The sequence below is a fragment of the Carassius gibelio genome, chromosome B13 (assembly GCF_023724105.1).
Source record: "Carassius gibelio isolate Cgi1373 ecotype wild population from Czech Republic chromosome B13, carGib1.2-hapl.c, whole genome shotgun sequence".
Lineage (NCBI taxonomy): Eukaryota > Metazoa > Chordata > Actinopteri > Cypriniformes > Cyprinidae > Carassius > Carassius gibelio.
Genome location: NC_068408.1, coordinates 25254071 through 25274660, shown reverse-complemented (window position 1 = coordinate 25274660; position 20590 = coordinate 25254071). Strand labels below are relative to the sequence as shown.

Here is a 20590-nt window from a genome sequence, read left to right as displayed (position 1 = left end):
AGGGTCACGATCGTGTGTTGGAACCGCAGGCGGTGAGTAAAACTGCTTCAAATATCTCTGTGTTGTTAACTTAGCTATCGGCGCGTAAGCACATCAAGTAAACCTTGTACACCTTTAAAGAAAAAAAAAGACGACATAAAGTGGAACTTAGTCATTTTCCAAAACCGCTAAGTGTAACGGAGGCCAGCGAGTTAGTGCTGTGCAGGTAAACCCATAGACAGTAAAAGAAATGGACACAGCGACCCCATTGGAACTCAATTGAGACAAGTGAAGCCCAGTTTTAGCGTTTTTTAGCACTTCCGTTTCTGACGCTCAGACTCAAACGAAGCTTGACGACGTCAGCAACCTGTCTGACAGATGTAAATCTTCTAGTAGCTGTGCGTGCAAACTGCCATCGTTAATCTTGCAGAGACGGCGAGCTTGAGCGGGGAGTTTGCCGTGAGTGAGCAGGAGTAAGTATACTGATTAATTATTTTGTATAGTATTTTAAAATGTAACGCCAGTACGCCATATTAAGTTAATTGCCTGCGAGCTTCTCCTCCTGTCTGTACGGTAATGCGACAGAGAGCCGAGTGGTTATGACGCAATCGTTAGCCTATTTTTTACAAAAACTGTTTATACGGGGCCATAATGTAACATAGAAGGTAATGGAGCCCTTTATACATTGTCGTGTATCTTTAGAAATAAATAATGGACAAACAGAGTCTTTAAACGCCTCAGATGTAAAGTTATTCGCTGTCAAAGTGACGCCAAAATGAATGTGAGTCAATGGGAATGCTAACGCAATTGAAGTTCTGCTAAAAGATGGCAGCCCCCACCCGACTTCAACTTCCGGTCGAGTTCCTTGCCCCTTGGGTAAACCTCCCTGATCTCAAAAGACGCACTAACAACAGACGCTAGTGGCTGTAGCCATTTAGCCTCCTTGTTAGAGGACACCCGGGTTCGAGCCCCGCTCAGAGCGAGTGCGAGGAGAGTCAGAAAGGACACGGGAGAGAGGGGTTACATAAGCAAATATGTACATACCACATAGAGACGTCGTTGCTGCTGCTGCTCTCGTTCAGTTTCAGCCTCGGGATCTGATTCTGGATCATAAATAAACTGCTGAATCTGACTGTAAACCGTGGTTTGTTTTGGATGTTTTTTCCCTCACGGTAATGTCACAGCTTCCAAACGCTCTCAACGCAAAAGCCTACTGGCGCTCGTGATTCTTTAGCTCCGCCCACACGTTGAGTCGTGTTTTTCCGGGGAAAAAAATCGGCTACACGACTATTTTTCTCTTATGAATGTAATAAGACTAAAGGCTTTTTGGAGTTATGAAGGATGCAGTACTACTCTATAGGTACTCAAGATTAACAGGAGATTGAGTGAAAATGAGCATTTCACCCCCCCCCCCCCCTTTAAAGATACGTATCGTTCAGTCTCTCAGAGAACCCAGGCTATGACAGCAAACAGAGACGTTTTGATACACTAAACATAGATTAAACATGACATTTGTAGTAAAACTGGTTATAAAAAAAAAACATTGTCCCCAGTACATGTAACTAAATGACGTAGTTTTATTACAAAATTAAGTTTAATCTGTTACAGTTACTGGGGGGGTGTAGTTAAATCAGTTACATAAGAAAATGTTAGTCATATCGCACACAAATATTTGAATTGATGTGTTTCATAACCTGCAGGAAACCGCAGTGTGTCCATAACTCTCGTTTCCTGTCTGGGTCATGTGTGTGTGCTTCATAGTTTCAGATGGACAGTTCATAGCTTCCCAAAGATTTGATTTCATAAACACTATCATAGCTACTAAACTACATCTTATTATTCTATATCAACCTCAGAAGAATGGTCTTAAAGAAGAGCTGAATTATTATAATCTTAATTCAAATTATTGTAAAGTCTGACAGTACTGTAGGTTGCTTTAAGTGTTTGAAAAGGATAAACACATACATTCATTATAATTTTAGGAATGTTTTCAAAAAGTAATCGAATTTTAATAAAGTAATTGGAATAGTTACACAACCTATCTACAGTGTTATATGTAATCTCCTCATCTGTAACCTGTTCCGTTGTTTTAGACACCGCTGAGATCAGAGTCAGAACAAATGGGCTTCTCTCTCAAATCATTCGCGGTAACTATGGTAACGGCGGAGTCCTGCGCGGCCGCCGTAGCAGCCCCCGCGCGGAAACCCCGCGCATCAGAGCAGCGCTGATGCAGTGAAAGACACAAGATGGCGGCGGTCGGAGAACAGTAGCGTAAACACTCGAGCCGTTCCGCGCTAATCTGAGCTATAACGAGACCTGAAGACCTTAAACACCCGAGGCTCGTGCTGTTCGGGACTGTGTGAGGCTCGGCTCCTTCTGGGGGCTAATTAACTGCTTTCCTGAGGTTAAAATGACCGATAGGAGCTAGCGTCAGGTTTCGGTGTAACGTTAGTGTTGTGCTATAAACTCTTGTCTCTCTGAGGCCCAGGCCCCGGCTCGTGTTGTGTGGACTGAGTTAGCCAGGGTTAGGATGAGCGGCTCTGAGGCGAGGCAGTGCTAACGTTAGCTCCGCTCGGTGCGTCAGGACTGCGGTGCTGGTTCGGTGCTGGAGCTGGTGCTGGTTCGTGCGGGAGGATGAGCGACACCCGGCGGCGGGTGAAGGTGTACACGCTGAACGAGGAGCGGCAGTGGGAGGACCGGGGCACCGGGCATGTTTGCTGCTCGGAGGCGGACTCGCTAACGGTCACCGGAGAGGCTGACGGTAAGAGACGCGTCTGTCGGAGCTCCCTCCGTCGCGTCGCATCGCGCCGCGCGTCTGATGAAGTGTGTTGTGTTTTCTGCAGGCTCTCTGCTGCTGGAGTCCCGGATCAGCCCCGACACCGCGTACCAGAAGCAGCAGGTGCGTCCACAGAAGCGCGCTCACGACACTGTCTGTAGTCCTGCACAAGGACAGTAAACACTCAATTTAATTGCATCATTGAATTCAGTGACGTCATCCTCCAGCTCACACGTGACCCTGGAGCACAAAACCAGTCATAATTGTCTGAAAGCTGAATAAATCATCTCTCCATTGATGTGTGCTTTGTGAGGAGGACAATATTTGTCTGAGATACAACTATTTGAAAATCTGGAATATAAATTGAGAAGATAATCTTTAAAGTTGTTCAAATGAAGTTCTTAGGAATGCATATAACAAATCAAAAAAGAAGTTTTGATATTTACAGTAGGACATTTACTAAATATCTTCATGGAACATGATCTTTACTTAATATCCTAATGATTTTTGTCATAAAAGTAAAATGTATGGTCCGTTTCTACAAATATCCCTGTGCTCCTGATGACTGCTGTGCTGCAGGGACACGTGGAGTGTGTGTGTGAATGATGTTAGTGTGTGTGTGCTGTCTCCTCAGGATACGCTCATCGTCTGGTCCGAGGCGGAGAACTGTGACCTGGCTCTGAGCTTCCAGGAGAAAGCAGGCTGTGATGAGATCTGGGAGAAGATCTGTCAGGTGTGTGTGTGTGTGTGTGTGTGATGTTCAGGGTCTGCAGTAATGGACCGGAGGATGCTGACCGGCCTCGTGTGTGTGTGTGTGTGTGTGTGCAGGTGCAGGGCAAGGACCCGTCCGTGGAGATCACGCAGGACCCCGTGGATGAGTCTGAGGAGGAGCGGTTCGAGGACACGCCGGAGAGCGCTCAGCTGCTGGAGCTTCCTCCCTGTGAGCCGGAGCGTCTGGAGGAGCTGGCCGAGCTGGTGACGTCTGTGCTGCCTTCACCCGTGCGGCGTGAGAGGCTGGCGCTCGCTCTGCTCAGCTCAGGATACATCAGGAAGCTGCTGCAGCTGTTCCGGGCGAGCGAGGAGGCGGGCGACCGCCGGGGCCTGCAGCAGCTCTACCAGATCGTGCGCGGCCTGCTCTTCCTCAACAAGGCCACGCTGTTCGAGGTGATGTTCTCTGACGACTGCATCATGGACGTGGTGGGCTGTCTGGAGTACGAGCCGGCGCTGCTGCAGCCCAAGAGCCACCGGGAGTTCCTGACGCAGACGGCCCGCTTCAGAGAGGTGATCCCCATCACAGACTCAGAGCTGCGGCAGAAGATCCACCAGACCTACCGCGTGCAGTACATCCAGGACATCATCCTGCCCACGCAGTCCGTCTTCGAGGACAACTTCCTGTCCACGCTGTCCTCCTTCATCTTCTTCAATAAAGTGGAGATCGTCAGCATGCTGCAGGTGCGGGCTGTGTAATTCATCTCAGGTGTGGTTCTGTGATCAGTAGTGAATCTCCATCACCTGCTCTCTTTCACCACACAGAGCTGTAGTTCACTGATGAGCTATACGATAGCACGTTCAATCGAATGCGATTCATCTGCGATTATGAATGTGATAATGCCAGTGGACCAGGGCTCTGTGGAGTGAATGCATGTGATGGAGATTCACTGCTGATCACAGAACGGTGCTGGCTCGTGTTCGGAGCATGAGAGAATATGAAATATGTTCATAAACTTGAATAAATTTAGAATTGTCTGCTGTAAGACGACCTTGTGCATAACAGAGCGCAGTGATCGGATCACAAGAGTTCATTCTCATGAATAATACTGAGAAAAGCACGAGGCATATCCTGCAGACACTAAGTTAACACATATATACCTAATTTCTCGTAATGTAGGTTCGACTTTTCTTTTTAACCCAAAGAACAAAATGGCGGAGCAAAATGAAAAAAGTACCCACATAGACATAATGAGTGCTGTTGTTGTGTTCACTGATGTGTAACCTGTTGATAAGTGTTAACATCTCAGGAGATGTGTTTCAGGGTCTCCTCACACTAAAGTCGTATCGTGAGCGTGCCGGAGACACTTCTGCTCAAGTGTGGTTCTGTGTCTGTGCAGTCCTGAGCTAGAGCAAGCTTTGATCTCTCATCACATCACTGTAATCTGTGCAGTGCTTTCTTAACTGCTGCTTTCTCACCGCTGTCAGTTTTGTTGTTTACTGTGTTGTTGAGAGGAACGTGCAGCATATATTCACACATTGATCCAAACACGGCTCGGCAGCTTCGGGTTCAGCTGTGTTTGCGCTGGAGAGCTGTGTCTTCTTCTCTTGACATGTGTCCAGGAGGACTGATTACAGTCTTGAGCTACAGCGCCACACTGGTCAAACCACGTTACTGCAGGATCTTACGTCAGCTTATATGAGATTGAGAGACTACTCAACACACATATTTCTGGACAGTTTTTTGATCTCGATAATGATGACCAATGGTTTCAGCGCTAATACTCCTCTAAACGGTGACACACCGCGTCTATCCACTCAGCTCGAAGTTCAAACCGCAGCACAGTGGTTGCGAGCTCACTAGAGCAGATGAGTGTTGGTCACAGCACACTAAACAGATCTGTGAGATCCAAGCGCTTGAGTTCAGCCAGGAACACCAGTGAAGCAGAACAAAACACACTCTTCAATCTACAAACCAGCATCTTTTACCATGAATCTACTGTAGTAACACCTGCACCGTGGTATTGTGGCAGAAGTGTGCTATTCATATTGAATTGTATTCTGTTATTAATGTAAAAATATTAATGTTATTAATATTAAATGTAAAAAATGTAACTGTTCATTCAATTTTAATAGATACATTTTCAAGTGAAGTATTTCTAGTGATGTAACGGTTCACTCTCCTCACAATGCAATATAACTCACAACTTCCCCTGATTCATCTCAACATATGAGATTCAGGACGGTCTCTAAATGAGACAGCTGTCCTTTTCAGACCAAACCCTGCACAGCTCTTCGTGAAATATAAACATGTTAAAAAAGGGTCTGTGCTCGAACATGAGAAGGTGTGGAGATGAGATGAGAGAGGTGTGTAACGCTCTGTGTGTGTGTGTGTGTGTGTGTGTGTGTGTGTGTGTGTGTCTCAGGAGGATGAGAAGTTCCTGACGGAGGTGTTCGCTCAGCTCACAGATGAAGCTACAGAGGACAGCAAGAGGAGAGAGCTGGTACATCACACACTCACACACACACACTCACACACACACACACACACACACACACACACACACACACAGCAGGGGTTCACACCTGTCCTCTCTGTGTCTGCAGGTGAACTTCTTCAAGGAGTTCTGTGCTTTCTCACAAACGCTGCAGCCTCAGAACAGAGACGCCTTCTTCAAGACTCTGGCCAATCTGGGCATCTTACCAGCGCTGGAGATCGTGATGGTGAGGACAGGGTTAATACATCACAATCACTAATGATGAGAAATCAGGGAATCCTGTTCCTTTAGCTGTCACGAGTGTTTAATTCCTCGACTACACACACACACATCACAGAGTAACAGCACGACCACACTCAGGAGATCTCTAATATAGAGCAAGACATCCAGTCATCACCGAGTAAACCTCAGAGAGAGACACTGTAACTGAGGAAACTTGAGGACAGTAAACATACGATCACACAGAATAGATGGTGTATTTGTGTCCCAGCAGTCTCTGGTGGTGTTTGTGAGGTGTGTTAATATTCGTCTCATCACTGTCTCTAACACTGTGATTCTGTGGTGTGAAACCATGGCCATGACCAGCGGTTATCATGAGGAGATGGTTTCTGTCAGGTGATCAGGAGGTGTGTGTGTGTGTGTGTGTGTGAAGGGCATGGAGGACGTGCAGGTGAAGGCTGCGGCCACAGACATCTTCTCTTACCTGGTGGAGTTCAGTCCGTCTATGGTGCGTGAGTTCGTCATGCAGGAGCCGCAGCAGGCCGACGACGTGAGTATCACACACACACATGTGTCTGGACGTCTGTCACGACTCCGTATGTTCGGTGTGAGATGAAGAGTGTGTGCTGTGTCCAGGACGTGCTGCTGATTAACGTGGTGATCAAGCAGATGATCTGTGACTCGGACCCGGAGCTGGGCGGTGCAGTGCAGCTGATGGGGCTCCTGAGGACCCTCATCGACCCCGAGAACATGCTCGCTCCGGCCAGCGTGAGTCACACGTCACCCCTGACCCGCTCACACTGAGAGCACTGATCTCACCTCTGTCTCTGTGTGTGTGTGTGTGTGTGTGTGGACAGAAGGCGGAGAAGAGCGAGTTCCTCAGCTTCTTCTACAAGTACTGTATGCACGTGCTGACGGCTCCGCTGCTGGCTAACACGGCCGAGGAGGACCCAGGTGAGACACACGGCTGCTCGGCTGCAGCGGTCCGCGTCTGTGAGGCACATGTCAACACCTCTCTCTCTCTCTCTGTCTGTCCACAGATCTGAGCGAGGGAGCGGCTCGAGTTAACCCCGTGTGTCCAGGTACCCCGCTGCTCTATACACTGTGTTTACACACACACACACACACACCCTGATCAGATAAACCAAGGAATGGTTCCACACTGACTCTGAGGTTCCTCCAGTCCATTCTGAGTCTGGTTTGAACAGCAGGTGCTTTAGAAACAGCTGAACTCGACTCGTCTCAGGATCATTACTCACGCTTGAACCTAAAATAATCATTCATGAGTGAAATTACCAATCTGTGTGTGTGTGTGTGTCAGATAACTTCCAGACGGCGCAGCTGCTGGCTCTGATCCTGGAGCTGCTCACCTTCTGTGTGGAGCATCACTCGTACCACATCAAGAGCTACATCATGACCAGAGACCTGCTGAGGAGGGTGCTGACGCTCATGAACTCCAGACACAGCTTCCTGGCGCTCTGTGAGTTCTGCACACTGATTACACACATCACACACTGACAGCATATGATTCCTGAAGATCACGTGATGCTGAAGACTGGAGGAATGATGCTGAAAACACGGCGGAGCATCACAGAAACACATCACACTGTAACATGCAGACGTGTGTGCTGCATTATATCTGCTTTATCAGGTCCATTGGACACTATTTGAGAATGTCACCAAAAATGTCAGAGCAATCTATTGTGTTTCTTGCTTCTTTGGCAGAAAGAGCTTTTTTTTAACTATTTTCAGCAGAATAATTTGGGCTCCCTAACCTGGTGTGAAGCAGTGATCCGTGATGATGCGGTGTCCTTGTGTTAGAGCGAGTGATCAGACGCTCGTCAGTAATGCAGGTGATTGTGTGATTGTCCAGGTGCGCTGCGCTTCATGAGGAGAATCATCGGCCTGAAGGACGAGTATTACAACCGCTACATCGTGAAAGGAAACCTGTTCGAGCCGGTCATCAACGCGCTGCTGGACAACGGCACCAGATATAACCTGCTGAACTCTGCCATCATCGAGCTGTTTGAGTTCATCAGAGTGGTGAGTGACCTCTGACCCCAGCCTGCATCTGACACACCGGGTCACACACCACATAACCCTTCAGTCACACCGGTCTAGGGATGCACCGATATTAACATTCGGCCGAGACCGATTATTCTTTAAATATGGAGGCCGATGACCAATATGTTGGTCAATAAATCTACATTTTTGAGAGCCTGATTACTAAAAAAAGTCTCATCATTAAAAGCCATTAAACACTTCAACATAAAGCAGCCTTACAAATAAATAAAACAATGCTCAAATAATGGAAACAAGTTAATGGACGACTTTACTTGTGTGTAAAAACAATATAAGGTGATGAGACGAAGGAGTGTGTGGAAAGAGGTCCATCATGTAAGCACTATAGCCAGAGATATTGTCAAAATCATTAAATATTGTCATTATTAAGAGTATTTCCTATTAATGTAGACCTGTTATTTTCTGGCTTTTATTATTAGGTTACTTTTATTATTAAATTAATATTAAAGTCATAGTGCATCACCGCAGAACTGACACATGTGAGGAGAATAAAACATTAGGCTGTTAGCTTAGACTACTCAGTGAAAAGGTTTTAAAATGTATTTTAAGACAGGTTTATTAAAGCCTACAATCAATTATAGGACTATAGCCTAAATACAATTGTTACTCTTCAGTAAAACTTCATCAATTTTCTGCACCAACTTTCAAAAACTATCTGTTCAACACAAATAATGTTTCTTCTGATTGTTCTCACTCTGTTTGGGCCACAAGAGAAACATTAAAGAAATGAATTAAATCAGTTATATATACCTCACATTAGTAGATGAGTCTCTCGTGGTCTCTGAGAGAAAACACTGTTAATGTGTGCGTCAGGTGCTGAAAGTGCGGTCAGTTTTGACTCTTTCCAATACTACAATCATACAAACCCTGAATAATCAGATGTGTCGTGGACACACGCTCTGAATGTGCTGAAACACGGCAAACAAACACAGATAATTCAAACAATGCATTTATGACGGTAATATTCTCTTTATAATATTGTGTTTGACAGTCATTGCTGCTGTGCACAAGCTGTGTGTGAAGCTGAACACCGGTAAACTGAAGTACTGCCAGCTTACACACGGAAACACATCTTATATTCAGATATTCATGCAACATAAATATATTACAACTTATATATGTACAAAAGGATGCAACTGCAGATGTGAACTCAAACTAAGTTGTGTGCTAATCAGAATGTGTAACTGTTGTTGATTTCTCTCGGCTCTTCCTGCAACAACACACTGAAACACAGAAACCAAACCAAAAGAACTCATAACGTTTCATTATAACAGTGTTCTCACTATAATGTTATATATGACGATCTGAATCATAGTTATTAATGTAGTAAACTGCTGTTTGAGCTGTGCGCTGAGCTAAAGATGATCACCAGCGGACTGAAGCGCTCAGTTAACACGCTTTAGGCTATAACTTAACCAAACAAAGAACAATCTGATTTATATGCATGAAATAAACACAATATTCACAACGTACAGTCTCACAAAAGACTAAATGCACAAGCGAACGTAACTGTGCTAGTCGTGTGGATCTGTATGTGCTCTTCTCTTAACCACTCACTCAAACACGGACGAACAGAGATTCCCTTACATGCGTACAGTAGCTAATAATCTCATTATAATGACAGACTCGTCCTGCACATGCTGCAGTTCACCGGGTTTCCCTTTCCAAAGTGCTTCCAGTGATATTTCAAGCTATTAAAAACTATCATGGTTATGCTTGGGTATCGGGTATCGATTGGAACCGCGACTAGCATTGCGATTTATTTATTTATTTATTTTCCTGAATCGTTCAAAAGTTAAAATTTCGATTCCTAGTACGCCAACTGGAAGAAGAAGAAACCACTGAACACCAGCAAAGAAGCATACACTGGAAGTGTAGGCATAATCGAGCGAGTCAAACATGGATAGCGTGTGTCGGCGGTGTGGACTTTCCTAAACAAAACAAAATCTCGACAAAAGGCAACATTTGCATCAAGATTGTTTCGTGCATGGGGGGGAGCACGTCGAACAAGATAAAACACCTCCGAGTTCATGGAGTAGAAATAAATATTTGCCCCGTCTTTGACGCACTGCCCGTCCTCCGCTGCCTCTTCTTTCTTCTATTTATGTGTTCAAGCTTCTTCTACACCCAGCGAATGTGTCTTCTCCACAGGAGATCATAAAGTCATCTGTCCTGAACGCTCACGCATCCTGCCGGAGAAGGCAGATATGATCATTTTACTGAACAAGAACTGTTTCTGATTTTATACGGTACCTGCTGCTGATCTATACTGGGTTTTACAAGTTGTTTCTTATTGTAGGACCCTATTATTTCCACGATGCAGAAAACGTGGAAGGAATCGCGGAATCCAGTCTAAAAACTGAATTTACAGTTTATCCCGGAATGTCATGGAATGTGCCAAATTTTGAATGAATTAATCAAATGTTGGTCATTGCACTTGCATCAAATCGCGATATGGAATAGTATCTGTAAATATTAAGCCAAAAAAGTCTATTTAAATCTCTGCAGGAATTATCATCGGCTCAAAGATATCGGCCAGATTCTCGTATCGGTTCGATAACGATAACAGAGAAAAATACATTTATCGGCCGATATTGATATGATGGCTGATATATCGTGCATCACTACATCTATCAGCTCCTGAGTGTGCATCTCTTATCTTTAGGAAATGTATTAATGTATGAAACAAGTAGATCTTGAGTGAGTCACTGAATCAGAATCCCCCGAGAGATAGTTTACTTGTCTAGTATGGTTTCATCAGAACTACACACACAGCTCTTGATACAGTCCAGATACTTCTGTTCTCAGGAGGACATCAGATCTCTGACCGCACACATCGTGGATAACTTCACCACGGCGCTGGAGTCCATCGAGTACGTGCAGACCTTCAAGGGTCTGAAGCAGCGCTACGAGCAGGAGAAGGAGCGCCAGAGCCGAGGCTTCAGCAGGTGATGATCACACTCTTACTCTGTTCACCTCTAGACAACACAGCATTCAGTACACGCGACTTCTGGAGCAGATCACTGCATCCCTGGTCACACTCGTTAGAAATGACTGCTGTCTGACAGAAACAGCTGGATCTCTCTCTGTTTAATCTGTATTACACACGGTCCAGTGGTGTACTAGCGTTAGCATGAGCGCTGCAGGTGCAGTATGTGTGTAAGCCTGCAGTGATCTCTCACAGGTACCGCAGGGACACACGCTCCTTCGAGGAGGACGAGGACACGTGGCTGAACGAGGATGAGGAGGAGGACGAGGTCCCGGACACCGGCCTGGACAAGTGCAAGAGCGACTACGGGAAGTTCATGGAGAGCGAGAAAGGTATGAGTGCCCTCAGAGTCCTGCAGGGTTCCTTTACTCACTCTTCCACAGATGAAGACCTGGAGAAAGCCTTGAGTTCATAAGAGCATGGGCTGATGAGTGTGTGTGTGTGTGTGTGTGTGTGTGTGTCTGGTGGTCCAGTGAAAGAGAGTCAGGACAAGGAGAACCAGGCCAAGCGGAAGTTCAGCTTCTGTCACTCGGCTGGAGCGGCTAACACCGCTAACGGCTCCAGACCTCCACCCTCCACCTCCTCCAGCAGAGCTGCAGCGCCACCTTCAGGCCAGACGGCCCGGGTACGTCACATGATCACCTCCAGAAGCACAAGAGTGTGTGTGTGTGTGTGTGTGTGTGTTCTGAAGCTGTCTGTGCTCCGCAGACTGGACTCGTGGACTACCCAGACGATGAAGACGAGGAGGACGAGGAGGAGGACGCTGAGGAGGAGCAGGCGCCGCACAAGAGACCTCGTCTGGGCTCGTAAAGCCCCCGGTGAGCCGTCACAGCAGGGGCTGATGGGAGGCCGCGCAGGCTAGCAGGACTAGCAGAACTAGCCACACTGACGGAGCTGAAGAGCTGCTGAAGCACAGGCTCCTCGGTGGACTTCTTCTGACGCTGGTGGAGTCAGGCGCTCAAGGTTTTAAACACATATAATATTAGTCGATGTTTTGATTTGTGTGATCTGTGGACTGATGTAAGGTCAGAGAAGACCCAAGCTGACCGGACTCCAACCTTCAGACGGCTAGATTCAATATTAAAGACAAACGCTTTTAGTTCTTCCCCTCGTTTGTGCACACTTTCCTACTAGCAACGCCTCCGTTAAACTGCATTTGTATGAATTTGATATTTTTTACAATTTTCAGATTAAATTTGGTCCTGCAATTAAACCCGGTTGTTCAGTATTTTGTGACTCACCAGAAGCATGATGGAGGATGATGACCACACGTGTGTCCAGAGCTGGACTGAACTAGCTCACACGCATCAGGAGGAAACACACACACACACACACACACTATCAGTCTGTTAATGACCCGACCGACAGTGTGTAAGGTGTCACATCACTCACTTTTTAATTCGGTCATTTTGGAGGGATTTAAAATTGAATTGTTCATTTGCTTCATTGCCTCAAGTTATTCATATTTGTGTGTATTTAGTATAAATGTGAGCAGTGTTAGCGATGCTGAAGATCTCCGTCTCTGGAGGAGAACAGTGTGTGGAGAGGAAGCTGCTGTTCTCTCTCTGTCCTCTAGAGGCAGCACTGCTCTACACAGATCACCACATCACTCTGGGTCAGAGTTCAGCGCTGCTTTTACTGAAGTATGAACCTGAAGAATTAATCTACTTGAATCACATTATTACAAAATTTTTATAGTTCTCACTAGACCAATGTTAATACAGACAAGCTCAGTCATGTCTGTGCTGAAGCAGGAGGATGAGGATGAGGATGAGGATGAGGTGGTCAGGAGCGGATCCCTGGACTGGAGGACGGACGGACACTGACCATCGGAGGACCTGAGCTCACTTCTGATCACACACACACATCTCAAACACTCATGCCCTTCTTCCAGGTGGCAAGCTCCCGTTTCCTGTTTCCTGTTGTCAGTGCTGGGAAGGTGACTGTAGAAATCTAACAGATCACACGTTACTCTGTTTAAAATGTGATGAATAGTGTGACTATCTCAGCTTCCTACAGTAGTGTAACTGATCACATGATGACTTCTCTAAATGTCATCTATGTCTTCTACACTGTTCTGAACTGATCACTGATCATCAAGATTACAATCATTTAAGTCATCGTGAAATCAGACTTCAGCGCCCATCTAAAACCATAACAATATAGTAGCTATGATAGTGTTTATGATATCTAATCTTTGATTAACAATGTCTTGACCAAAGGTTCATATAAAGCACACACACATGACCCAGACAGGAAGTGAGTTGGGTCATCAGTCGTTCATCTGTTGGGTCAGCTGCTGAACCAGAGGAACACGCTGTGTGTCAGATATCATACGAGGAGCATGTTCTTCCAGGAGTGACCACACACACACACACACACACTGAGTTACTCTTGATGATCTGAAGGGTTCTTCTCATCAGATCCAGGACCAGGAACATGAACGCTCGAACACTAGCTCGCTCTGTTCACTGGTGTATCTTCACTCTTGTGTTAGTCTCGATGGCTTCTGTCCTCCTCACGTGTAAATCTCTCTATGATCACAGCGTCGCATGATCAAATGTAAGGTTTACTCTGCTATGACTCGCTCTCATCCCTCTGGTCCTGATATAAACTGATATAACTCTATTTCTTCTGATAGAATGCATCATTAGAGATAATAGACACGGTAACTGAGGTTAACAGAAGAGTTCTTCTGACTGATCCAGCTCAAAACATGACAGATCTAGATTAGAAACATTTGTGCTAACTCTTTATTCTAAGGTTTCTTTCTTACAGGTTACTTTTATAATAATATGTTATGCATAATTTCATAACCCTAACTGTACAGTAATGAATGTGTGGTAGCGCTGCAAGGTAAGATTGTTGTTGATGAAGTGCTCAGTGCTTCATCTTGTGTCTGTAATAGTGAATGTGTATTAATGAGTCATTATGACCACACTGTGAGTCACTGAGTGAAGAAGCTCACTTTAATATCGTCTGTAGATATACTGCAGAGCCAGAAAACACTGAGAGACCTCAAGAGGAACTCAAGTACCTTTAAAACAAACCAGCCAGAATCCCAGCGCTCCCTTTACTGTGTTTATGACAGAAATAAGGGTTATGACATATAAATATAAAACTGCTTCTACAACTGTTTGTTTATTAAAGGAGAAGAAAAAAAAGTGTTCCCATTCAGTCAAACCAAAAGATATATATCTACACTCACCTAAAAGATTATTAGGAACACCTGTTCAATTTCTCATTAATGCAATTATCTGATCAACCAATCACATGGCAGTTGCTTCAATGTATTTAGGGGTGTGGTCCTGGTCAAGACGATCTCCTGAACTCCAAACTGAATGTCAGAATGGGAAAGAAAGATGATTTAAGCAATTTTGAGCGTGGCATGGTTGTTGGTGCCAGACGGGCCGGTCTGAGTATTTCACAATCTGCTCAGTTACTGGGTTTTCACACACAACCACCGCAGTCCTGTGGGAGAAAATGCCTTGTTGATGCTAGAGGTCAGAGGAGAATGGGCCGACTGATTCAATCTGATTGAAGAGCAACTTTGACTGAAATAACCACTCGTTACAACCGAGGTATGCAGCAAAACATTTGTGAAGCCACAACACACACAACCTTGAGACGGATGGGCTACAACAGCAGAAGACCCCACCGGGTACCACTCATCTCCACTACAAATAGCAAAAAGAGGCTACAGTTTGCACGAGCTCACCAAAATTGGACAGTTGAAGACTGGAGAAATGTTGCCTGGTCTGATGAGTCTCAATTCAAAACTGAATGAGAACATGGACCCATCATGCCTTGTTACCACTGTGCAGGCTGCTGGTGATGGTGTAATGGTTTGGAGGATGTTTTCTTTGCACACTTTAGGCCCCCTAGTGTCAATTGGGCATCGTTTAAATCCCACGGCCTACCTGAGCATTGTTTCTGACCATGTCCATCCCTTTATGACCACCATGTACCCATCCTCTGATGCTACTTCCAGCAGGATAATGCACCATGTCATGAAGCTCGAATCATTTCAGATTGGTTTCTTGAACATGACAATGAGTTCACTGTACTGAAATAGCCCCACAGTCACCAGATCTCAACCCAATCTTTGGGATGTGGTGGAACAGGAGCTTCGTGTCCTGGATGTGCATCCCACAAATCTCCATCAACTGCAAGATGCTATCCTATCAATATGGGCCAACATTTCTAAAGAATGCTTTCAGCACCTTGTTGAATCAATGCCACGCAGAATTAAGGCGAAAGGGGGTCAAACACAGTATTAGTATGGTGTTCCTTATAATCCTTTAGGTGAGTGTGTGTGAATATATATAATTAGTTTAAATTTTAGTAGTGGGTGCAGGAGTCTATAGTTCATTGTGAGGATAGCAAAATAAATTAAACTGTGACATACTATACCTAAAATCTCTAAACTAGACTACAGCTAATAAACTGTGATATACACGTGCAGACACTCGATTATGAGCGCGTGACGTCACTGTGATGTGAATATAACATGCTTATTCTCATATAACACACGTGTTCATACTGCTGCCACAACGCTGTGTGTGTGTGTGTGTGTGTGTGCTGCTCACTCCGGAGTGTGTGATGTGATGTTTCCAGACAGTGGGCGTGTTCTCGATGGCGCACTGATACACTAGTCCTAGTCCCGCCTGTGTGCTCTGTAGCGGCTGTGTTCTGAATGAACGCTGTGTTTATACACTAGATCTAGTGTATGTGTGATAGCTGGGCGGTGTTTGTGCACACTGGGCTCGGGGGCGGTGTCTGACCCGCTGTGCGGCGGAAGTGCAGCAGTAAATCAGTGCCCTCGGTAGTGTGCTCGCTGAAGTACAGGCGGCGCTTTGTTCCCTCGCGTCACGCTGCAGTAACGGAGAACAGCGGCTCTCGCTGGGGATGAAGGGCTCGGTCTCGGTCTCCGGCGGAGAATAAGCGCAGGATCCTCGCTTCTCATGAGTCTCCCGCGGCTGGACGAGTGACAGCGGCTTCATAAACACTCGGATCTCACACACTCACGGTTTATTCCCGATCCACGGACACGATGGAGCAGGACGCGATCACGCCTTTGTTGGAGGATTTTCTGCTGTCTCCGCTGGTGTGCTGGGTGGGTACCGCGATGATCGCGTCGCGCCGCGTCGTGATGGTCTGCAGCGCTTCATCTGTGTGTGTGTGTGTGTGTGTGTGTGTGTGTGTGTGCGCGCAGGTGAAGACGGTCTCTCCGCTGGGCTCCGACGGCTCTCCTCTGTCCGAGTTCATGACGCTGGTGGACGGGGTTTATTTGAACGACATCATGACGGAGATGTGAGTACAGACAGATTCGTGTTTATAGAGTCACACATACGGGATATAACATGCTGAATCACAGTTATCCTGCTGTATTTGACTGATATCACTGTCAGCTGGGCTGTGATTGGGCCGCCTCTCGTCACGTGACTGTGTTTGTGATTATGAGTGCCATATTGGTTTGGATGCAAGAGTTCAATATGTCTGACCGAGGCCGGCAGCCAATCAGATTGAAGGATGGCCGCTGGCTCTGGAGTCGTAAACGGGTTGTGTTCAGTTCAGTGTTTTATGGCCTTCTCTCAGTCTGCTTTACTCAGATGTAGGTCACTGATTGTGTTGCATGAGTGTTCACTGCTGACAGGACCAGAGGAATCCAGTCCTCACCCTTTCACACTGCACGCTGGACCCGGACCATTGTGTGAACGCAAACACGTCCCTGGACTGATCCCAGCTCTGGCGCCTAGTAACGTAGCCAGGTTCAGTCCAGAACGAGCTAGTGTGAACAGAAGCCAGATCTAATGCTGTAAAGAGTGTGTCAGGATCAGTCCTGGGATGTGTTTGCGTTCACACACAAGGTTTCCCAGGACCGGTGTCCCGGTATGCCTGGGCTTTTATAAATGTGAACCAAATCATTTATATATTAAAGAGGTGTTTGGGGTGGGGATAAATTAAACGTGATCTGCGATGATGCCATAATCGCAGTGCATTGTGGTCTATGGAGCAGCCTTAAATGTGCTCCCTCGGTCAGAATCGAGGGGTCAGGGGTCGGTCCATATGGACTCCCCTCGTCCCCTTGATGTGGAACACACTTCAGATGTCCGAGGGGAAGTGTTTAGGGAGGATTGTGAGTGTGTGTCTGGACTGCAGTGGAACACAGCCTGGATGGTTTCTGTCTTCTGATTGGCCAGCGCAGGTCTAGCATCATAGCGGATCATTATGACACCGCTAATGCTAACCGCTCAGGACACGTGAAGCAGTGTTATACGTCGATTCACAGTCGAGGCTAGTGTTGATATCCTCATATCGTGAGCCCAGGAGATCGCTAATACATGGTGTTATCATGCTAATTTACTCATTTATTTACATATCTGGAAAGTGAACTAACTACAGCGTGAGGCTAAAAGCTGCCTTATGCTTTTAATATGACTGAAATTGTATTTAAAGGGTTAGTTAACCTAAGTATTAAGATTATGTCATTAATAACTCCCTCATGTCATTCCAAACCCGTGAGACCTCTGTTTATCTTCATGACACAGTTTAAGATATTTTAGATTTAGTCCGAGAGCTCTCAGTCCCTCCATTGAAGCTGTGTGTACAGTCTACTGTCCATGTCCAGAAAGGTAAGAAAAACATTATCAAAGTAGTCCATGTGACATCAGAGGGTCCGTTAGAATATTTTGAAGCATTGAAAATACATTTTGGTCCAAAAATAGCAAAAACGATGACTTTTATTCAGCATTGTCTTCTCTTCCGTGTCTGTTGTGAGAGAGAGTTCAGAACAAAGCAGTTTGTGATATCCGGTTCATGAACGAATCATACGATGTAACCGGATCTTCTTGAACCAGTTCACTGAATCGAACTGAATCGTTTTAAAGGCCATGTTGCAGGTTAACCACCACTGTTGATTAATGGGTACATAAATCACTCAAGATATGTATATGATTTTTAAAATGTCTCAAAAATGGTCTTAAAGACCAGTTTAAGTTTTTGGTATTAAAGTTTGTTTTACGCAGCTCGGTGATGACGTCACGTTGGGGAGAAGTGGAGGAAAGGTAGCCTCAGTCTAGTATGATGCAGCGTTCCAGACAGCCTGTAACCTGTGTTTTTACAACCTTAAACCCGTGAAAGTGCACTGGAATGGCAATCAAACCCGTGACTTCCCACCCGTGAACTCGTGTCTCATACTAGATCGATGTACTCAGAGTTCAGAGGTCACACAGCACGCGAAACAACAGTGACAGCCCCTACGAATAATACTGCCTACGGATGCAGGGTTTATGCAAGTAGTACACGTTGAAAAAACGATTTCAGGTCAATGTAACGTTGCGATAGAAACTGGGATGAGGAAGAGGTGACGAGGGCAAACATGTATGATGACCCACAGCCGTGTAATTTCGATCGAGCCAGTCGTGAGAGGACAAATGAGGAATTGCCAAGACCTGATGTCTGTCAAAGCCTATAACGCATGCTCCGAGGAGAATGAGTGGAGAGTTGGTGAAGTGTCCTGGTGCATCGCAGTAATGAGCACTGGAGCTAGTCTACGTCAGCAGTGCTGGTAAACTTTGTCATCTAGAAATAGAAGGCATCATGCTAGCTATATGGACGTTTCTAAGCGTTTATCTCTTCCTCCGGTGAAAATGTTGTTGCAAACGTAGCCGTGTGTCTGTCGCTGTGTTTGACAGGAGCTTGTGTGGGTGCCGTCCCATGGAAACTGCGTTCGAAAGCTTGTGCTGTAGGGAAGCGAGTGTGTTTGGGTCGCTGTTGGTCGATATCTCTCTATCTATCTTTCAGTATATCTATCTATTAATCTATAATCTGCGCTATCTGAATACTCTCGTCTACTACTCGTCTCTGTAGTCACTCTCAATGCTCTCAAGGCGGTTTGGTAAATTCTCTCCCCAACGTGACGTGATGCAATGCATTGTGGGGGAACTGAAGATGAACACCGAGACAGATAACGAACAATAGACTGACTCGTTCACGAGTGAAGAATTGGTTGCATCGGTTTTCGGATCACCAGTGCTTCTTTCGGACAGTTCGATTCAATAAACCGTAGGGGTGTCACGATTCTCCAAATCCTCGATTCGATTGCATTTTCGATTCTAAGCTCACGGTGCGATTCGATTCTCAATTTTTATATTTATTCTCTTTAAAGCACAGATTGTCATTTTTCAAACTAGACTTTTATCTAATATAATATCTGACCTTTGTTTGCAATGTACCACACTACATTGTCAAATGTAAAACTTTTATTAACAACATAATGTAACAATAACTTATATCTTTAGTCAATTGAAAACTTAAAATAAACTGCCATCCAGTTTCTCTTTTGTAAGTGCAGTCTTCACAAAAGATGACATTCAAGTTCACAACAAAACAAACAAAAACAATAAAACAGACATGTCCATGGTCTCTGAACAATTAAGTGTCTTAAACTATTTCCGAACAGATGAACATATACCACACTGATAACTACTTTTTATCCCCTGAGAATGATGACTATTTGTTCATTCTTTCATGTTCTTCCTAAAGATGGATATGTTGTTTAGAGCTGCTGCAGTGGTACTTCTGCGGAAAAAAGTGACCACCCTCCTGACTCTGCCCAAAAGACGGGAAATCTGGTTTACTCCCAACCCCTTCTGGGAGGCCAGATTCACAGTGTGGGCTAAACATCCAATGTGTGGTGACAATCCTGCTGCATTTGAGGCATTGACAATGTTCTTCGCATTATCAGTTGTCACAGGGATGGTTGAATTCCACTACCACTTCCCTCAGCACTTCTGCTAAATCTTCACTTGTGTGTGCTTCATATATGGGGCGAGTTTGAAGGACTGGATTTTGAATTTCCCAGTCATCATTAATGTAATGTGCTGTGACAGTCATGAAGCTCTGTGTTGCTCTGGATGTCCAGCAATCTCTAGTCAAGGCAACTAAATGTGTGCTGCTCAGACCTTCAATAACTTTCTCTTTCACATTATTGTACATGGAGGGAATCACCATAGCTGTGAGATGCGTTCTACTTGGGATTTCGTAGCGTGGCTCTAGCACGCTTATTAAATGCCTAAAACCAGAGTTTTCCACCACCGAATAAGGTCGCATGTTCGCGGCTATGAATACTCCTACCGCACGCGTAATTGCATTTGCATGACTTGAGTTGCTTGGAAGTTTAATTCCAAATGAAGACGGAAGAGTAGTTTGTGTAGTTGATGGTTTAACAGATAAATCTGTTTTTGTGGTGCCTGTGGAGATGCCCTGCCATGTTAGTCGTGCTGCCAGTGAGAGAATGTGGTACACGCACATAGCACAGCTTGCAAACTGTTGTTT

General features: G+C 45.4%; 2 protein-coding genes across 10 annotated transcripts in view; both read left to right on the top strand.

The window, feature by feature from the left end:
* The first annotated feature begins 2167 nt into the window (after positions 1-2167).
* On the top strand, positions 2168-12464 carry ppp4r3b (protein phosphatase 4, regulatory subunit 3B). Of its 2 annotated transcripts, none has more exons than XM_052572414.1 (16): positions 2168-2740; positions 2823-2878; positions 3390-3488; positions 3584-4207; positions 5890-5967; positions 6071-6187; positions 6614-6730; positions 6817-6948; positions 7038-7134; positions 7221-7262; positions 7502-7660; positions 8054-8223; positions 11071-11210; positions 11447-11583; positions 11725-11876; positions 11960-12464. In XM_052572414.1, exons 1-16 carry the CDS (start codon positions 2614-2616, stop codon positions 12059-12061), a joined length of 2349 nt encoding a protein of 782 aa, XP_052428374.1. In that variant the 5' UTR covers positions 2168-2613; the 3' UTR covers positions 12062-12464. The 2 variants fall into 2 exon arrangements, with proteins under 2 accessions (XP_052428374.1, XP_052428375.1); XM_052572415.1 differs by having other exon boundaries at positions 2190-2740; positions 7041-7134.
* Positions 12465-14590: 2126 nt separating this feature from the next.
* Positions 14591-20590, top strand: part of LOC127970125 (girdin) — a 60049-nt gene continuing 54049 nt past the window's right edge. For 2 of the 8 annotated variants that reach the window (XR_008156529.1, XM_052572401.1), the window contains exons 1-2: positions 14591-16367; positions 16467-16564. Coding sequence is in view for 6 of the 8 variants with exons in the window: in XM_052572401.1 (XP_052428361.1) it covers positions 16305-16367; positions 16467-16564 (161 nt within the window). In the remaining 2 variants the exon portion in view is untranslated. The remainder of the gene's footprint in view (positions 16368-16466; positions 16565-20590) is intronic. The other 6 variants (XR_008156528.1, XM_052572400.1, XM_052572404.1 and 3 more) reach the window with 5 other exon arrangements.